General features: G+C 35.3%; 2 protein-coding genes across 2 annotated transcripts in view; one reads left to right on the plus strand and one right to left on the minus strand.

Annotated features, from left to right (window-relative positions):
- Positions 1-7,660, plus strand: part of LOC145263857 (cytoplasmic 60S subunit biogenesis factor ZNF622-like) — a 49,864-nt gene extending 42,204 nt beyond the window's left edge. The window contains exon 8 of the mRNA XM_080120932.1: positions 6,836-7,660. Within this exon, the coding sequence (XP_079977058.1) occupies positions 6,836-6,963 (128 nt within the window). The 3' untranslated portion in view covers positions 6,964-7,660. The remainder of the gene's footprint in view (positions 1-6,835) is intronic.
- LOC145263856 (peroxisomal carnitine O-octanoyltransferase-like) overlaps positions 7,610-21,370 on the minus strand; it is a 65,419-nt gene continuing 51,658 nt past the window's right edge. Inside the window, exons 13-16 of the mRNA XM_080120931.1 lie at positions 21,045-21,123; positions 15,114-15,207; positions 11,809-11,928; positions 7,610-7,928 (exon numbers count right to left, since the gene is read on the minus strand). Of these exons, the coding sequence (XP_079977057.1) occupies positions 7,796-7,928; positions 11,809-11,928; positions 15,114-15,207; positions 21,045-21,123 (426 nt within the window). The 3' untranslated portion in view covers positions 7,610-7,795. The remainder of the gene's footprint in view (positions 7,929-11,808; positions 11,929-15,113; positions 15,208-21,044; positions 21,124-21,370) is intronic.

Below are 21,370 nucleotides of genomic sequence, written 5' to 3' on the forward strand. Positions count from 1 at the left end.
TTTTCTTTTCTTTTTTTTCTGATTTAACAAAATAAAAAAAATTTTATACATCACTGTTGCATATAAGTCATGTGTAGCGTGTCTAAATTATTATACGCATCTGTTAATACCTCAGGTCGTCATTGTCGTCTCATCAACTTCACAAAATGAATGCAGATAGATTTACTAGTAGACAAAGTGGACAATTTCTTTTTCTTTTTTTTTTTAAATGAAAATCGTTTAAGACAAGCCATGAAATCACTTGATGTAAGAAAATAACAAGAACGAAAGCTGATTATTGCAAAGACAGGAGATGCCTATTAACCTTACTCTTGAAAAAAAAACCAAGGTAGGAGGAAAACAGTGAGCAGGAAGAGATTTCCATAACTTTGCAATCCTTGGAAAGGAACTACTAGAATAGGAAGCTGTATTACAATGAGGTATTAAAATGGCAAATTGATGAAGACCACTAGACGAACGAGCTGGAACAAAGGAAGCAGGGAATAGATCAGGTAGTTCTTACAATTACAAGAAATGAGAGAAAGAAATATGTACTTTTAGTTGTGGATTTCTGCATCAGTTGGATGTTTTTGAGTTCTGCAACCTTGGGGATAGTCATTGTTCAAGAGAACAAGGAGTAGACAGGCACTGTCTATCGCTCGGCTTCCATACTCCTTCTTTGCCTATTAGCCAGGCATAGAGGTCGAAGCACAGGGATTCGACAGAAACACTCTGGTCGATCTTGTTTCCTGACTAGGGCAATGAATGCCAGTTTCCCCCTCTCCTGACACATCCCATCCCCCTCTAAACTGGGCAGTTAGGAGTGCTTGAACACCATAATGCCAATACAAGTAGATTGGGTTGACCATCGTCTGATGGGTTGAGGGTACCAGATTGACAGTTCCTGGCTGCTGTTCCCAACTGGTAGTACAGGAGCCCTAACTCTTTGGTAGCGCTTAGAGTGGCTGCTCCATCAACAGTTGAATAATATCGGGATGTTTGTAATGCCATGTCGTGCATGGAAAGGGACCCTGTACTCATCCCTGGTGGGCTTTCCTGAGGCCACAGTCCTAGTAGATGGAAGGTCAGCTGATGGTCTACTTGTGTTGCATGTATTCTGCATAACCAATTGTTCAGCACCCCTTACCTAACAAACTTAAAAAAAAAAAAATGACAGTACAATCTAAAATTACGCTTAAACCAGGACAAAACTCAAAGAAAATCAAATTGCCTCCTCCCTTGAGGCTTGCATTTACTAACATCCGTAGGCTTAGAACCAATTTAAATGATGAAGCATTTCTTCTAACAAACACCCCGGATATCTTAGCACTAAGTGAGACTGACCTACACTCCTCCATCCCTTCTAACTACTTTAACATGCCCGGATATTTCCCACTCTGCCATAAGGACTCTGACAGACATATGCATGGGCTTGGAGTCTATATTCAAAACACCTTCCCCCTGACTAGAGAAAGAAAACTAGAATCGGACGCTCAAGCCTTTATGTGCTTTAGGCTTAACATGCAACATAATATTAGTTACTTTTATTTTCTCTACCGCTCTCCCTCGACCCAGGACTGTACCCTAATAAACAAAGTTTCTGACAGCATAGATACAGCACTTTCCCTCGACACTAGCGCACAAGTTCATGTATTTGGTGACTTCAATGTCCACCACAGTAACTGGCTTGGATTCTCTAATTACACAGATGTAGCTGGTACCACAACACATAGCTTCTCTATATCTCATTCCCTATCACAGACGGTTACGTTTCCAACCCGTTTTCCTGACCAGCAAGAGCAACATGCATCACTTTTAGATCTGTTTCTGACTACAGTTCCTGATGATTGTGTTACGAACGCCCTCAGTCCACTTGGGAATGCTGATCATGTAGTGATAATAGTTAAAATCACCCTAAACTCGAGCCAAAATGGAAGAGCCATTGTTCAAAACGAGATATTATAAAAAGGCCGACTCGGAAGCCATCAGGAAACTCATTAGAGACGCTCCATGGTAAAATATCTTTTCACTTCCTGCTGAACAGTGCGCAAATGAGACCACTGAATGGTTCAAAACAGCAATTGAAGCACATGTCCCCACACGGAAATTTTATAGCAAGCCCCACTCTCCACAATGGTTTACTTCCACATGTGCAGCTGCCATCGTGCAAAGGCAGCACGCGTACCACAGATTTAACCGACATAAATCCAGTTCAAACAGACAGAAGTATATAGAAGCCAGAAGTAACTGTAAGAAAGAAATAGCGACAGTTAAGAGAGAATTTACTGAAACCACCCAAAAACGCATCGAAGCTCAGAATTAGGGACCCGTGACTTCTGGAAAATCTACAACAGTGTAGTAAATAATGGGCAATCAACAATTACCCCACTATCCAACAATCATGAAGTTGTTTGCTCAGCAATCGAGAAGGCTAACATGCTTGCCAGTCTGTTTGCCTCCAACTCCACACTAGACCCTGCTAATCACCCTCTCACAGACTTTCCTTTGCGGACAGACGCCACACTTAACGATCTGAGAATCACCCCTTCTCAGGTGTATGCCATTATAAAAAATCTTGACACTGCAAAAGCATGTGGACCTGATCTCATCCCGGCTGTGCTATTAAAAAAGTGCTCCGCCGAAGTAGCTCCAATCCTCTCCAAACTTTACAACAAATGCCTTAATGAATCTTGCTTTCCTGTCTGCTGGAAAACTGCTTCTGTGGTACCAGTTTTCAAGAATTCTGGCGAAAGAACTGACCCAGCAAATTACCGCCCCATTAGCCTCCTCCCACTTTTTGCCAAAATATTTGAGTCCATAATTAATCATGCTCTAGTCCATCACCTTACAGATGCTAAACTTCTGACCGACCAACAATATGGATTTAGGCAAGCCTGTTCCATAGCAGACATTCTAACTGTAATCTCTGAGCATATATACCATTCACTTGACAAAGTAGGGGAGGGCAGAGCGGTAGCTCTAGATATATCTAAGGCTTTTGACAGGGTATGGCACGAAGGTCTTGTCAGGAAAATCAGGTCATACGGTATCATCATACGGTAACATAATTAAATCCTTCTTAGATAAGAGAAAAATCCAGGTTGTCCTCGATGGCCGTACATCTAAACAATATGACAAATGCGGGAGTGCCTCAGGGGTCTATCCTTGGACCTCTATTATTTCTAATGTTAATAAATGACCTCCCTGACAAAATTGTCTGTGAGGTGGGTATATATACTGATGACACCACACTCTATAACAGACATGACAGGAAAACAAATGAACACATATCTAAAGAAATGGCAGAAACACTAGAGAATGACCTCCAATCTGTAGTGGAATGGGGACAAAAATGAATGGTCACATTCAATGCTGCCAAGACTAAACTGGTTTCCTTCAATAACTACAAGAAACCTTCTCTACCGCCAATATCAATGGCCAAAGACTCTTTATCTGAAAGCACATCTTTTAAAACTCCTTGGCCTAACGTTCACAGAAAACATGAATTGGAACAATTACATTGAGAACATTGCCAGGACCGCTGCGAAAAAGGTAGGTTCTCTCTACCGTGCTAGAAAGCTACTAACCCCTGAAAGTATCCTGTACCTTTATAAGGCCACCATTCGCCCATGTATGGAGTATTGTTGTCATATTTGGGCAGGTGCATCTGCTACTAGACTCTCACTCCCAGACAAGGTTCAAAAGAGAGTTGCCAACCTATTAGGTCCTGAACTATCATCCAAGCTTCAGCCTCTGTCCCATCGACGCAATGTAGCATCCGTCTGCCTGTTCTACAAGTTTTTTAACGGTATGTTCCGACGAACTGCAAGCACTTGTACCCCCTCTACGTAAATACCCCCAACAAGCAGTACAATCCCACCCCTTCATAGTAGAGATCCCTAGATGTAAGAGAGCTTTCTACTCCAGTAGTTTCTTCCCCAGAACCGCTAGACTTTGGAACTCCCTGCCAGGTTCCTGCTTCCCCAACTGTACTGACATGCAGCAGTTCAAGTGTAACGCGAACCGACATCTTGCTACCCAACTCCCCACCTAGTACCCCTGGAGCCTGTGTCCCTAATAGTAGCCCCCTACATCAAAGTGGCAATGTGCCTTGTTTGGGGTGAAAATGTAATAAAAAGAAAGAAAAAAAAAAGACATACACAATCCATTGTCTGCGGGAAGTTTCAAGAATTTCTACTCCTGACCTATAAGGGCATATCCTTACAACCATGGTGTGGTGTTTTGCAGTTGTGTCCACAATGCAGTGTTTCCTGCCAGTGAGTGATAGCCTCTCAGAGTCCAGAACAATCCACGAATTCTGCGTAGTGAGCGAGCCATGCTTTGTTGGATATGCGATACAAAAGCGAAAGATTATGTTAGCAAATCCATTCTTTGCAGAACGCCAAATCTGAATGTAGCACTGTGTCGGAAGTGTCTCTGTTGGTTTGGTTGTCTCAAGCACGATGATGGATGCAGCCTGTGTCATGGAAGCTGATGGCTTGTATGGCATTGGCTGCCCAACTATCAAAGAGGAATTTCACCAGGAGAATTCCATTGACTGAACTACTAAAATAGTTAATATCTGTTGATTTTTAACCTATTAGTAAAACTAAAATCAATATATCATCCCTCACAAGTGTATTCTTACATTTAAGAAAATATCTTTCTTAGAACTGCACGCCTGTGGAACTCTGTTCCGTCTGCCTGTTTCCCACCTGACTACAACTTGGATGTCTTCAAGTCCAATGTTAACAAATTCCTAATGAACCGCCCCCTTAAGTAAACACTTAATCAAATCTCCACACTAACGTAATGTACTTGCAATAACCCTTATCCCTGAGTGGCTTCCGGGCCTTGATAAGTGGTGATCACTGTAAAAAAAAAAAAAAAAAAAAAAAAAAATCTGCACATTTAACATGTGTTTTTCCGGTAATCTTGGAAAATAACTTTATAGTTAAATATATAGAGATTTAGAAAGAATCGAAATCTGTAATTTAATATTGAATTGGTAATTGTATCAGAATTGGAAACAATATTGAAACGTCCCCAACCCTAATATATATAATCATTCAAACATTACCGTGTTTGAATATGTGGTTAAGTGACAGTTTTAGTCGTTTAGAACTGCTTTAAATCTTCAACGCTCACTCGTTTTTCAACCAAATTTCAAACAGTTATTACAGTTTAAAGATCACCTTAGCTATATTGTGAAAGTAGGGAGGTGAGTGACGTTTTTTATGACTGGTTTCCGTAGCAACCATGTTGTTTCAGCGACTACTGTTGCTACCAATTCACCAATGTTGCGAAAAATAGAAGTAACAAGTGAAACAGAATGAAAGGGAGATAATTGGGGGGATTTTATTGAAAGCAGACGAGTACCATACATTGTTATTACATATGTGTTTATGGGGACAAAAATAAGACTGAAATTAAACAAAGAACAAGTGAATTTATAGGAAGTCTGAAAAAATTATGGAACACAATAGAAAAATGCAAGCATGAAAAGTAATATGGTTAAGCTTAAACATGGAAAAGTAACGGACTAGTTGTTAAAACTGGAAAAGAAAAGGACAAGATATTCTAGTAGAAAATATAAATTTATAACTTAAAATATTGCAACATTAAGAATTTTTTTAAATTCAATTTATAACATATAATCAATTTTCTTTTATAATATAAATGTATGTTTGTATGTCTGCCTAAAACTTTCGACAGAGGCAACGAATTTTCACGAGATTGGTATCATTTTGAAGCTCGACCCTTTGGACGACATATCAAAAAATTGGACCAAAACATTAATTTCTTAACCCTCAATTGGGCACTTTTCTACAGGAAGAGGTCACTTTTTTCGCCGATATTTTCAAAAGTCATCCTCTTTTCGATTGTCTAGCCTTAATTTAAACCTTTGCCACTTCCGTTTTGATGATGGGCGCAACAGCTAACGCGTCACTTTTTTTTTTCTTTTCTTCACATTCTTTGCAGTGCAGGTTCGAGCCTGCCTACTACTTTATTTATTTTTTTTTTTTGCTCAACACACCTTCACTGTGCTGGTTTAATCTAAGGACATTGATGTTAAGACCTTCACGATACGATCGTATACGAAAAACACAAACAAACACACAAGACAATAGTGGGAATATGTGTTTTTGGCCTTCGGGACAAGATCAAAGTGTAGTATCTGTTCCGACAGATACTGCAAGCTATGACTAGCTATAACTAGCAAAGACCAGATGTGGGGGCAACCCCACATGTCTGACCTTTAACCAGCTCCCATTTCCCACCTCTCGGGAGCTGGTCCCCTTTTCCCCTTCCCCCTCCCTTCACTCCTCACATTAAAAATCGGCCTTGTGCCTAATTTGCTCGGTGGGGGAGCAAATAAATACCATCTGTTCTTCAGATGATGCACTTCAATTTCTTGTTCTCTGTCAGTAGAGGAGAAATCCTTCACGACTGAGACAATTTTTATTTTTGTTCCTTTTCTCCACGTTAAAAAACGACCCTGGTGTCTAATTCTGTCCCGTGGGGAGGCATTGTAAATAGGGACAATAGTGGGAATTTTATAACAGAAAAAAAATCTCTAAGAAATGGTAAACACCAGCCCCTGAAAAAACCCTTTGCCGGACATATAAAAAAAGTGCAGACACAAACATAGACATTTTCGCTTTTATATTACAGATGTATTCCTGTTTTCAATGGTCACCATGTATGTTTGTTTGTTTGCATTCAATTTTTGTGCATTTATACATTCATTCTGTATACTCAGTATTCCATAGCTAGCTATAACATATATTGACCCAACGGATCACAGTGTCTAGTGATGGATAATTCTAAAAATGTTTTGAATTTCTGTTTTCAGCTGTTGCTGCCAAAAAGAAAGCCAAGGACATTTCATATATGCATCAACTTCGTTCCCGGCGAGATTTACATCTCGGCATGAAAGCCAACAAGTTCCAACCACATTTCAGGCCGCAGGTTATATTTTGAACAGAGTTATTTTGTGTACGTATATTTGTATATATATCTACATGCGATACAAAAATTCCCAAATCCTATAAAAAGATATTGGAAGTGCATTCATTTATCTTCTTTCAACTTCCATTCTGCGGAGGAACATTCAAATTTACTACATCGGATGAAATTTTTGAAAAATTTTGGGGAACAATTTACATTAACAAAAGAATTTTTTTATGATTAATTGGATTATGTTTTCATTTTGGATGTTTGTATTTTTTTTTTCTGTCGATGTAATCTACAATGTTCAGGTGCATTGTGTAAAACTCTGGAATTGATGCAATTTTGAAGGTAACCCTCAAAAAGGTTCAATCCGCCATGACTGGGTAAAAATCTTCAGTGTTTTTTTGTTTTTTTTTGAAAATTCTTTCTATCACCTGTAATGAGGATTGAACCTTCAACCTCCAAAAGATTGTCACTGGAGTGAGTAACACATTGGATGTTTAATGCTCACTGCAGGTGATACTAAATTATTTAAGATTTCTTTTCTGCTGATAGAATTACAATATACCCTTGTAGATTGAATGAAGGTTCAACAAGATGCACCTGAAATACATGAGAATAACATCCGAGATGATTTGAAATATGATTTGCTGCTCTGTTAAAAAGATCAATAAAATTTATTAAAATTAATCTTTTATTTGTTGGAATAAAACATTTTTCAATAAAATGGAATAAATCGATTTTCTTTATTTTATATATATAATATATATATATATATAATTTGAAATAGAAATTTGTCCAATGTTGAATAAAAACAATTATTGTTCGCTTAAAAAAAAATTTTCTTTTTCCCCAGTTCCGATCATAGTCGAGCTGTTGTCGCTTTATGTTCAAGGAGTTCTTTGACTTCTTCGAGGCATTCGATCAGGCAATTTGCAAAACTTTCCAGATTTGTTACTTCACTGTTCTTCCATCTTGAAATAAATATGCTCATCCTAAAAAAAAAAAAAATCTATTTGAAAAATGCATATAAAAAAAAATCCTATTTAAGCATATTTAACTTTTTGATTGTTAGTCTCAAACGACATTTTCACTGTTAAACATTGCAGTATGAATGAACGCTTGTTCATTTAACAAATTTCCAATTGCTTGAGGTCATCTAATAATGTAATATTAATGCATCATGCTGACAATTACTGCACCACTTTTATGTCCCATTCTGAAAATTAAACTCAACATATAATGCTACTTAACTTAATGTCCAGAACCCTTATTTCAAATGTTGATCAAAATCCAATACACAAAAATGCAGGAGGAAATTTTGCTTAATTGATGTCTAATGACTATGGCTCAAATTCAAGGACAACCTGGAATCAAGTTTTTAATATCAAGGTTGTGAGTATATTATCCAAGGCATCTCTTATAATCAGACAGACTTCTATCGTCTTAGCATTGAATCAGTTCTGCAAAATGTTACGTTCTTTTCAAGAAATTTGGGGTCGTTAGGATTCTCTCTTAAAGATTGTATCACTTTGTGTAGTTTCCGAATCCTTAGATACCCCAGAAATTTTACTTGCCACAATTCGAATTTAGATTCCAAACTATCAAATAAAAGATGATGGCTGGGCCCATAACCTGTTAAGTGATGAGATATTATGTTGAACAAAGATGGCGGTGAAGAAGCAGTGCAGTACGATCGGAGTATAATTGCCAGTAACAAAGATGGCGGCAAACTGATTGAATCCAAAATTCGACAATTTTTATAGTAACTTTAGAAGCTTTTCATTGGTTGCTCACCATGACTTGTGGTTATAAAAATGATCGAAATCATTGGTGTCATACCCCCCCCCCATCAAGAGTCAAAAACATTTAACAATAATACTTTAAAACAGGGTTCTCCAAACAAGAGGCCATATTGCTGACTTTTGCTACGTGAACCCAAATAAGAAAATAATTTGACATGTTTTATGCTTCTCCTTATTAGTTTTGTTTTTTACTGAAACTGGTTCTTCAAAATTTTTTTTAATTTTTTTTTTTCTAAATAAAGCATTTCTATACATTTCCATTTTTTTTTTTTTTAAATTAAAACTTTGCCCGTAGTTTGCTCTAAAGAAATGGAAATTTAGGATGTTTATTAACTGATGCTGATGTCGATTTTTAAAATGTCAAAAAAAAAAAAAGCAGATAACTAAATTTTCTCCTCCGTTTGAATTAAACTGAATATAGTCCACATTTGGACTACTTATGTCTAGCAGTTATGTTCCAAAATTCATAATGATTAGTTACATACAAATATATAAACACTCCTTTATGGGGCATAATATAAGGGATTTAAATTTGTTAAATTTTAGACATTTTCTAGAATCAAATGGAATAAGTGTTTAGTAGCAGTTTTTTTTTTTAAATCTTTGTAAGGGCATCTAAAAGTGTTTTAAAAAAACTGTTTGAAAAATTACCAATCCTCATAATGTAGAAATTCCCAGGTTGGTATCTGGGGGTGCATTTAATCCATTCATTAAGATGTGCATCAACTCTTATGTAAAACCGGAGGTCTAAAAAGTGTGGTTGCTTCTGCACAAACCTATACCACTATAGACAAATCACGTGTGGTATTTCCGAATAATTTAGTCGAAAACCACAGTATTTCACCTCCTAACAGGTATGCTGTTTACTCCATCCACTAATAATAAGTAACTTCATAATTTTACTTCAATATATAAGTGTAACATAAAAAGAAATATACAACTACAATATAGGCTTCTTTCTTAGAACTGCACGCCTGTGGAATTGTCTTCCGTTTTCCTGCTTTCCGGCTGACTACAATATGGTTGTGTTCAAGTCTAAAGTAAATAAGTTCTTGATGAGCCGTTCCATATAAGTTATCAAATTTACCAAATTTTCATTACTAATGATTACTATATTGTCCAATTTCTACTGTACACTCTTTAACCCTTATCCTTGAGTGGCCTCTGGGCCTTGATAATGGTGATGCCAATGTAAAAAAAAAAAAAAAAAAAAAAAAAAAAAGTACACTTAGATTTATTATATCATTTCTCTCCACTTCACTGGCCAAGTTTCACTTCCATACATCACATTTGCAGATGCATGCCTGATAGAATCTCTTTTGGTAGATATTCCATCCACTCCTAATAAGTAACTATATAATTTTACTTTAGCATAATAAATGTAATATGAAGAAGATATATAAAACTGTAATATAGAAATTAACAAAAAGGCTCTTTTTTTTTTTTTTTTTTTTTTTTTTTTATAAAAACATGTATCAAATTTAAAAAATGTTTTAGGATAAAATAGCACTGATCAACAAGAAATTTGTTGTCTGCATTTTTTCAGCTGATTTAGGACGAATCTGATGTTTTGAATCCAAAAATCATGTTTGGTTTTGCTTGATCAGGTCAAGTTTTGGAGCTATGTCCATATGTTGGTTTTTACATTTTTGTTTACATGTACGCATGTGTGGAGTATTTTAGAAGTTGGGGAATGTAAAATGCCGTGTCGAATGTCATGTTTTGATTGGATTACTTTAATGACAAGATTTATTCAGGTTCAATAGTTTTGGGTGATTGTGTTCAAAAAGGGATTAGTTTGAAGTCAAAACCTCAAAATCTTCTAAAAGTTGCTCTGTATAAAAAGATCCGGCCTATGTGGGAGAAATTGATAGCTTGGTAAGAAAGGAACGTCATCAACAACTCCATCTGGTGGACAGAGACAGAATACTCTACCCACCACTGCACATCACGCTCGGCTTAATCAAGCAGTTCTTCACCAAGTCTCTGCTGGACATGTATGGTGACTGCTTCACTTACTTATGGCAGGCTTTTCCAGGATTAACCATGGAGAAGTTGAAAGCTAGCATCTTTGGCAGCTCATCAGAGATCCAGAATTCGAAACCTCAGTGAATGAACTGGAAGCATGGAAAGGATTTGTTCTGTTAGTGAAAAAACTTTTTGGCAACAATAAGGCCAGAAACTACACAGAACTTGGCAACAATAAGGCCAGAAACTACACAAAACTTGGCAACAACATGGTGACTGCTTTCAGAAACCTGGGCTGCAACGTGAGCGTCAAGATTCACTATTTATATTCACGTATGGACCAGTTTCCTGAGAACCTGTAGAAGAAATTTCACCAGAACCTGAAAGAGATGGAGACTGGGTATCAGTCATGATGGCTGCCTATTGTTGGAATCTAAAAAGAGACCTTCCTGCTGCTGAACATTCCAGAAGTTTGAAAAAAAAAAAAAAAAAGTTCAAGCCTTGAAGTTTGAACAATGTTGAAGCAACATGAAATTTACATGTACCTACCGTTATCAATGTCCAGCATTCAGTTTATAGTAATTGATGTTTCTATTAGTTAATCCATATATTCTGTTTGCAAAACATTTTCTTTTTTTTATATAAAAAATATATTTAGGATTATAGGTGTTGACAAAAATTTGTTTATAATGCCACAAAAATGTAATCAATTTTGTCACAAGATGTGATTTTTTTTTTTTTTTTTTTTTTTTTTTTTTTTAAATCAATTTAGCACACAAACCTTACATGGAGAAAAACGGATGCCATTTCCTGATTCAGTATTACAAAAATACCTTAAATCAATTGTCAGTTGGTGAAATCCAGACAACATTCAAAAAAATTAAAAATTATTGGCCTGTGTAGTCTTTAAAAAAAAAAAAAAAATCTTCTAATAAAGAAATCAGTTTTATGTAATGAAGAGATGTGGGGGCTGAGAAGTAACAAAGGTTCTGATTTGTTGAGCTGGGTCACATGATCTAGAGAGGAGTGTATTTGAAACCAGTTCACAATAAAGTGTGGGGTGGGGGGTGATATGGAAAATTTTAAAGAAAAAACAACTCACCTTTTTTGTTCAATATTATAAAAACACCCATAACCATCTGTTACCATGGCAGCACAGCCGCCCAGACAAGTGGTATAACCCAGGAAACTGGTGGAAAGGACGAAGTTGCCACCACCACCACTAAAACACAAAAAAACATAATTCAATATTATGTAAAGAAGTGGATGTCACAAATCAGAATGGATAAATATTTAATTTATTTTGATAAAATTTCGTTTGCATTGAAATTTTATCTTTTCTTTTTATAAATATACAAATGTTTTCTTTACGTCATGAAAAATAAAATACAATTTAAATGGATACATGCAATTTTTTTTTTTTTTCATTCGTTTATCAAATCTATATTGTAATCAAAATTATCAATAGTTATTGAAACCAATAAGACAACATAATCTTTTGAAAAGTAGAGAGCACAGCTATTTACATGCCTCATTAGCATTTTTTTAAATAAGTAATAAACTGTAATTTATAAATTATTTCATTCGCTTGAGTTTCTTTCCAAAAATAATCATTCTGTCAAAGAAAATTATAACGAAGGAAACTATTTTAAATGATTACCTAAAAAGTCCAAAATGTAAAAAAAAAAAAATGATGCCCATTAAATTTAAAGATAAAAAATGAGTTATCTGAAAAAAAAATTCACTTTATTTCATCAAATAGTTTTTGTTTTTTTTTACAACGAAAAAACAATTTATGATACCGAGCAAAAGGTTCGATTTTTAGGAAGAAAAGCTAGTATTTAAAGATGGGGAGGGAGTGTCGGCGCTCTAACTGGAGTTATCTCCCCGTGGCGTTTATAAACTCCAAACAAAAAATAAGAAATCCAAGATGTCTGCCTTCAATGTACTCTCATAAAAACATGTTTTTCCGCTGTAAAAAAAAACTACTTGATCAAATTAAGTGATGTTTTTTTTTTTTTTCAGAGATCTTCAGTTCAAAACAGATACGTACAATATAACCTTTTTTTTTTTTTTTTCGATATTTTCATTTTTTAATGTCTTCATTAAACTGTACAAGTACCATTAACAGTATTTAATTAATAATTTAATAAAGTAAATTTCCAAAATATTTTCAAGGGAGGTAATTGAATTTTTTTTTCAATTATGTCTAATATAAAACTATTGTGTATGCTTTATAGATGTAAAAAAAAAAAAAAAAACTTGATTAATAGCTGCCAGATGACAGTTTTTATTTAAAAAAAAAAAAAAGAGATGAATCTGCATCAATTAAATTAACATTTTTTGTACAACTTACATCATTTCTTCTTTTAAAAATTTAGTCTGTAGGAAACAGATTTTCAAAATTCTGTTATTAGCAGAAACGATCCGCTAGCAACTTCCAGTTTAATAATAACCATATGGCGAGTTGTCGCCCTTCGTTGCATGGTTCTTATAAACGCTGTTAATACTTATGCAGCATGACTAACTTCCGTTAGCCCGATACATAGTTCAAAATAGACTTTGTAGCTTAGTGGGGATGCTCTTCTCTCTTCATTGCAGCCTCTTTCCCACAGAAGAGACGTTGTGAGCCTGTCTCTGCTTTATCGTTATTTTCATGGCAAGTGCTCAGCTGAGCTTCAATCTATGGTCCCCCCCCTCGCCAAACTTTCACAAAAAATACTCGTCTAGTCAAAACCACTATTAATAATTTCCCACACTCTTTATCTGTGCTTAAACCTAAACGTAGGTTCCATGAACAAAGCTTCTTTCTTAGAACTGCACACCTGTGAAACTCTCGTCCGATTGCCTGCTTTTCAGCTGATTACAATTTGATGGTCTTCAAGTCCAAAGTAAACAAGTTCTTGATGAACCATCCCCCTAAGTAATCCAATTTATAAAATTCCCACTACTTTTGTGTACTACGCTATAATCGCATTGACTAATGTATACCCATTAACTCTTATCCTCGAGTGACCTCTGGGCCTTGATAAGTGGTGATTCCTTTGTAACCCCCCCCCCCAAAAAAAAAAACAAAAACAAACTTAATCTATTTGCAAACATGGGTTTTTAAGCTCAGGCTATTCTGATTGATGCCCTGTGTATCTCACCACTGTTGTTGCCTAATACCTTCTCAACGGATCATAATTTTACGAGCTGAGGGAAATAATAATTCAATCAGGTTTAACATTTATTAGGTTGGTGCAAAAATGTTTTTTGACGTTCAACTATATATATAAAAACAACATTATTTTTGCACCGACCTAATAAAATGCTTTGTCTTTTTTTTTTTTTACTATTCACACAGGAATCAAAATCTGCTGACATGAAACATTTTTAAAATAACTAGCCGGGGTACCCGGGTGTTTGGAGATGTGTGTTGAGCACAAAAAAAAAAAAAAAAAAAAAAAAAAGGCAGGCTTGAACCCGTGACGCGAAGGCAGAAAAGAAAGTGAAAGAAAACCTGACACCGGAATCGGCACAGAAATAAATGTGGCTTCTAAACCTAGCCTAGGGCCAATGGAGCTTCCTCTTTCTCTCGTGGTATTTATTTGCTTCCCCACAAGGTCGTTCCCCCGAAAAAGGGGGAAATCTGGAAGAGTCCAAATGAATAGCAATTGTCTGATATGAAGGGTTTCCCCTCACATTGATCAAAGCTAATTACTTTAAAGACGTCCCGGCATGAAAGACCACGCGCTGTACCTTCGCTCAGATTAGGTTCACTTTATTTATACGAAAAAGAATAACAATTGGAAGGACAGAATAGAGGGGATTTTTTAAAAGAATGTAAATGTAGATACGACGTCCGTTCGCAAATCGTAGATATTATAATCTAGGGAGTATATAAAAAGTTCTAAAAAATAGTAACGTGGTTGAGTCCCCCCCCTCTTCCAAAGCCTTTCTTGGACATACACTTTTGCCTTTTATATATATAGATAACCTAAAAATAAAAATCAGCAAGAATTGAAGAATATAATAGGGGTTATCTACCTTCAGTTAAAAAATGTGAAAAAAAGCAAAATTTAAAAAATAAAATAACTTCACTGCATCTTAGGCAACATTGGGGAACTACAACTAGTTAAAAGATGCCAAATAATCGTATCTTCATTAAAAAAGTGGAGCAGATGATTACAATGGTGGATTTTGCTGTTTTGTGGTAAATTGAGCCGATTTTAGTTATTTGATGTCACAAATGAATCATTATATAGAATTAATTGAACGCAAGTTACTATTTTATTCATTGTAATCAAAATGTAGGGATCGTTGCTTCTAAGTTTCATTTATCTTCTCATCTTATTCCACTAGAAGTCAAATCAAATAGGTAGAATTAAAAAAACAAATATTAATCTCTCTTCTGTGCAATTTTACCTTTTCACAAATGCTGGGTCTAAAAATAGCTGTGGAATGTCCATTCCTTGCTCCATGGCAATCAGGTAGAGTCCTAAAAGATGACGATCACAGCCTGCAGAAAGATTGAAAAAAAAAAAAAAAAAAAAAAAAAAATTTTTTTTTTTTTACTTTTGATTTTAACGCAATTTAAAGTCAGAGAAAATTATGCAAATTCATGATTTACCCCCCCCCCCAATTTTTTTTTTTATCTGTGGCTAAATTTTTTTTTTTTTTTTTTTTCAAAAATCTCTTTTCTTACTGCATCTATCTCCTTCCCACTGCAGGAAGATGTGGAACAAGGCCAGAAGGTGGGGATGGTTGACCAGCACATATAAGGTAGAACACTCTAGCTCTGCAAACAATGCCTGAGTAGCCTTATCTGCATTCACTAATAAAGAGAAGGCAAAGCCTGGGAGAGTGGACAACCTAGAATTACCTACAACAAATCTGTCAGTAAACCCAGTAGAAACCACAGGGGATGACTCCTCCTCTGCTGGACGGATATCAATTTATATGAATATAGTTATATTTAATGGTAGAGAGTTCGTTTTTTTCCAAGGTATGTAAGACATACACACAGTGTAGAAATCATTAAAATCTATAAAAGTGAAATTGTATGTGTGTATGTACATTTCTTTACCAAACTACTCTGTCAATTTTCAGTCTACAGACTCGAGATTTGACATAAGGGGTAATGAGATTTGGGAAAATCTTTTTAATCTGTTTTCGGACAGAAATTTGGCTGCAAAGTTCAATGATTTGACCTTTGAAAATTCTACAAAACTCCTCCACCAATTTTGGGTCTGAGCACTTGAAATTTTAGATGTAGGTTGCTTGGACATGGATCAAACTTATTAATTTGATTTGAGCCCAAAACAAATGTTAAGGGGTCAAAAATTGGCTGAGAGGTCAAATTTTTAAAAAAATTTGACCTCTCAGCCAATTTTTTGGTCTAAACATTTGAAATTTTAACATAAAGTGTATTCAGACATAAGGCAAACTTTTTAATCGGATTTTGGCCGAAATTTTGGCTACCAAGGGGTCAAAGTTTGAAAGATTTGACCATTGCAGTTTCTAGCAAACTATTCAGCAAATCTTGGGTCTAAACATTTGAAATTTTACATAACGGGTATTCAGACATACAGCAAGCTTCTTTTTTTTTTATCAGTTTTTGGGCAAAAATTTGGCTGCCAAGAAGTCAAAGTTGAAAGAGTTGACCTTTGCAGACTCTACCAAACTTCTCCGCCAATTTTGCATCTAAACACTTGAAATTTTAGATGTAGGTTACCTGGACATGAGACAAACTTAATTATATATATATATATATATATATATATATATATATATATATATATATATATATACACACACACACACACACACATGCACATAAAATTATGAACAGTACATAGGGCCCGAGCAAAGCTGGGTTGAACTGCTAGTATATATAAAGTAAACAATAATTGCAAAACAACAAAAAATGTCAATAAATAAATATATAAATTAAATATAATTTTAAAACTAAACATGGGAAGACAACTCATCTCTTCAAATCTTACATGATTATCAAACTATTTACCATGCTTCAATTCTGATGGTCAGATAAAACCAAGAAATTACAGTAATCTCTACTTAAATATAAAAGGTATTTGTATATGTGAGTGTGTGTGAGAGAGAGAGAGAGAGAGTTCCCTATGAACTCTGAAATGGTTGGACATTTTTTTTTTAAATTTCACACAACTGTATATTATGTGTCTGGGAGTGTTCTTACATAGGTTTTGTATCGGAATACCTCTGATAAGTATCGATAATCAAAAAAATCTGATTAAAAAAGAAACAGTTGACCAAAGTTAAGATCAACAGTGCATTTGAGAACCTTTATCACCACACAAGCAGAAAAACCTAGCATATGAAATCAACAGTAGGTTCTTTGATAAGACAGGGGCGCATTCGAAATGAATGTTTCTGTTTAAAGCACAATTGAACCATGATACTTGACTTTTGCATTTTAAACTTTAATTCAAGCCATTATATAAAATAATTTTATAAAATAAACAGTAAGTTCTCTACAGTGCAATGTAGACTACAATGAATTGTGGATTAGGTCATTGCGAGAAGGCACGTGATGCCTCCTCTCAGTGCACCATGGTGGCTCTCATACTAGAGCAGGCAATTAATCAATTTGATTGAAATTGGTTCGATTTTATTGATTTCAATGATAAAAAGTATTGAACATTCATTGATCATCATTCAATCCTAGACAACATCGGGTCTCCCTTCAAATGTGTTAAAGCTAAATGTATTTTATCTTTTATTATATAAACTAGCAGGGGTGCCCGGCGTTACTCGGATGTTTGTATGTGTAAAAGAAAAAAAAAAAGTTTTGGCAGGGAGGTAGGCTCGAACCCAATGCCTTGAGGCGAATAGCCTGATAACTTACTATGATGCTACGGGGGCAGAGAAGTGATAATGGTTGAAATTAAACGTTTAAAAAAGCAGGTGGTTAAACGAATATCAACATATGGTTTTCTAGGTCAAGCATCACGCCATAGTGGGAGAGAAATGAAATCACAGCGTGAATTTTGTAACATAAAAGTCGCTTAAATAAAAGATATAGACAACCTTGTTTCGTAAATCAGAGATATTACAATCTAGAAAGTATATAAAAAGTTGTAAAAATTACTGACCCCCCCCCACAAAAAGCCTTTGCCAAACATCCAAAAAAAATGCGCGCACACACACACACGTTTTCGCTTTTATATAATAGACAGCAGTCGACTATGTCTAGCTAAAACTACAAAACAAACACCCACAAAGTTGGTATTTTTTAAAAAGTATTCTACAGTTTTTTTATTTGAATGTAGAAATGATTGAAGCCCACTATAATAAAATATTAAATAACAGTAATAAAAGAAGAATAACATTTAAAAAAAAAAAAAAAAAAGTGATAAACATTTTATATATTTATCAAATCTAATCATTAGAAGAAATAATAGTAATTATCAAATAAAAAAAAATGTAATATTGCAGAAACAAAATGTAACTGCAAAATTAGAGTACAATGCCCTTTACAAAATGATTACAAAAAGCACAGTCAATCTTGTTAAAGTATATACACATGAAAGCCAAAATAATAAAATTAAAAAAAAAAAAACAGATATAATACATTGTTATTGAACAATTATGTTGGAATCAAATGGAACATATTAAGATGGACCAGGGCATGCTGACATTTAAACAATCTATGTACAGGGTGGAACGATAAAATTGGCACCCTAGTAAAGACAAAATGACTCCATTTCCATTTGATAAAAATTGGTTTTCTTTTTTTGTTGCAGACCATCTACTAGTTGGCTAGATGTGTATAAATCCTAAGAGCGATAGGAGCCTTCTATTATGTCTGAAAGTGAAACAATATTCAATGAGGGAGATGCGCCACCGTACAACTCATGCTCTCTACCGATCCAAGTTATGACAACAGGACCATTGCCAGCACCCTCAAAATGCAAATCTTGACAGTTCAAGGCTTGAGCGCACAGCTCAATGAAGTTTCCGACCACGGTTTGGTTTCAAGTGAGGGTCACATCATGCTACCTCACATCTTTGAAGTCGGCTTGAAAGTCAACACCAAAATGTACCTGGATGTGCTGAAGAGTGTGGTGATCCCCTGGTGTAATCAGGTGGCCACTGGCAGACCCTAGGTGTAGCAGCAGGACTTGGCGCCGGCCCACAAGTCAAAGAAATCCAGGCTTGGCTTCAGAAAGAGTGTTACTACTCGGTAGTATAGTGGTAAGTATCCCCGCCTGTCACGCGGGAGACCGGGGTTCATTTCCCCACCGGGGAGCCATGTCGACTAGATATTTTTTAGTTGCTAGCAGGGTATCAGATTTGTTCTTTAAAAGTAAACCATTATTAAACCTGAATGGTCATCTACGAAATTCAACACATATCTATAATGTTCTCTGGCCATCGGTTCCACGGGACTGTTCAAGTCACAATGCACCATTGATAGGATTTTTTTGGCCTTTTTGTCTGGTATCTTGCTTTGATAGTTTGTCATTTTCCCTTGCGTACAGACGTCGCAGTTGAAGTTTTTTGATGTTTGTATTTTCATTCCATCAACTACAGTTAGCAACTTTTTGATATCAGGAATATTGCAGTGTCCAAGAATTTTATGCCATGTCTGTAGATCATGGCAGGCGGTTTTCGATGGGACTACGCTATTTAAATAATATAGTCTTCCATTTTCTTTAATGTCGAATACAGTTCCATTCGGGTATACCAGTTTTGATTTATTCGGGCTAAAGTTTATATTTGCACCTTGTTTTGTGGCAGCTTGTACAGAAAATATATTTTGTTTAAATTTTGGGATTAGAAGAGCGTTTTCTAGAATACAGAAACACAGTTCACCTTTATTGTTCTTTAGCGAGATTTTCGCATTGCCTCTTTTCAAAACGATATCATTTACTCGACTCCCGTCAGCTAGTTCTACAAAATAATTTTGTGGCTTAAAGTTGGGGTCAAAATTGATAAAATCAGATTCCTTTGTAATCACATGTGCCGTGGCCACACAATCGACAAGAAAATTATTATTGTTTGTTGAAGCATTAAATGTACACGAAAATAAAAATGTATGTTCACTAACAGAGCTCTCTACATTTTTAATGGAGTTGCTATTTTGAGTCCTGTATCTACATTGGAAACTCTTGTGATTAGGTCGTCCACAATTATAGCAAATAATTTTTGTACTTTTCTTAGGAGAAAAATTGTTTTTGGCAAAGTTGCGGTTTTTATTCCTGTCATGGGTATAATTTAATTTTGGTGTTTTTATGTGTGTATTTTTAAATTTCATGATATTTGTGGATTCGTTTTTTTCTGTGATCATTTTTTCAGTTTCTTCTTAACTTCTGAGTGCTACCTTGAATTGGCTAAAAGTCATGGGTTTTTCTTTCTGGGTTATCACGGTGGTAAATGGCTTGAAATCACTCGGTAATCCCTTAAGGACCATGGAAATTAACAGACTGTCACTTATAACTTCACCAGACATTTTTAAAGAATTTGCAGTCGTTTAGGCTCTTATAATATAATCAGTAATAGTTTCGGCTTCCATTCGTTTAAGAGAGGTCACTTCAGTGTATAAAGAAATAATTTTGGGTTTTCCTTTCGATAAATAATGCTCTCTCATATGTTCAATGTTTTGCAGCCATCGTCCAGAGCTTCTCTCATTACCAGTGATAGACTTCGGTCATCTAAACACTGTATTAATTCTGCAAAGACAGTTGCGTTCTTTTCAACGAAGTCGGAGTCGTTTCTGTTTTCAGGTTGTTTTTGAAGTACTTTGTGTAGCTTTTGGATTCGTAGATATCCTAGAAATTTAACTTGCCACAATTCGAATTTTAATTCAGATCCATCGAAATAAAGACGCACACTGGGCCCATAACCTCTAGAAGTGTAAGCCATGTTTAATTTCAGAACAGTTTCCGATGGTTCGTTGTTACATACAAGTCCTGAGAGGTGACTGGTTTGGAGTAGACAGGTCCACAGAGCAAAATATTCTTACCGTGTTAAGACGGAAAAAAACATGCAAAATTGCTACAGAAAAGGTTTAATATTTATGGAGTAATCTGGTTTCTGATTGGTTGGTAGCAGAACATGAATTAATTCGATTCCCAACAACACGACCTCCCACAACACCAAAACCAGCCTGATTATTGCCATCTGCCGAGTATTCGCCATGTTCCCAGTTTCAAACCCATATCTAGGCGGTGATCGAGGCTGAAAGCAGCTACATTGAATAAATGTCAGCTCTACTACATAATTAAGTTAACTGAATTAAGTTTTTCAATAATAGTTTAAAAATAAAGCAAAATTTATCGTTCCGCCGTGTAAACAATCACAAGATATACTCACCATGATTCTTTTGCGCTTCAGCTCTTAACTGATTGTGTTTATCAGAAGCTTTTAACATCAAATGTAATTTTTCTTCTAACTGTGAAAAAGAAAAAAAGAGATCAGTTTGGTTTATTTTATGGCATATCAACCCATTTTTTTAATGGTTATTTTATGACATATCAACCCATTTTTTTAATGGTTATTTTATGGCATATCAACCCTTTTTTAATGGTTATTTATAGCATATCAACCCTTTTTTACTGGTTGTTTTATAATATATCAACCCATTTTTTAATGGTTACTTTATGGCATATCAACCCTTTTTTACTGGTTATTTATAGCAT

The sequence above is a fragment of the Euprymna scolopes genome, chromosome 39 (genome assembly GCF_053919585.1).
Source record: "Euprymna scolopes isolate OS-2025 chromosome 39, ASM5391958v1, whole genome shotgun sequence".
NCBI classification, from domain to species: domain Eukaryota; kingdom Metazoa; phylum Mollusca; class Cephalopoda; order Sepiida; family Sepiolidae; genus Euprymna; species Euprymna scolopes.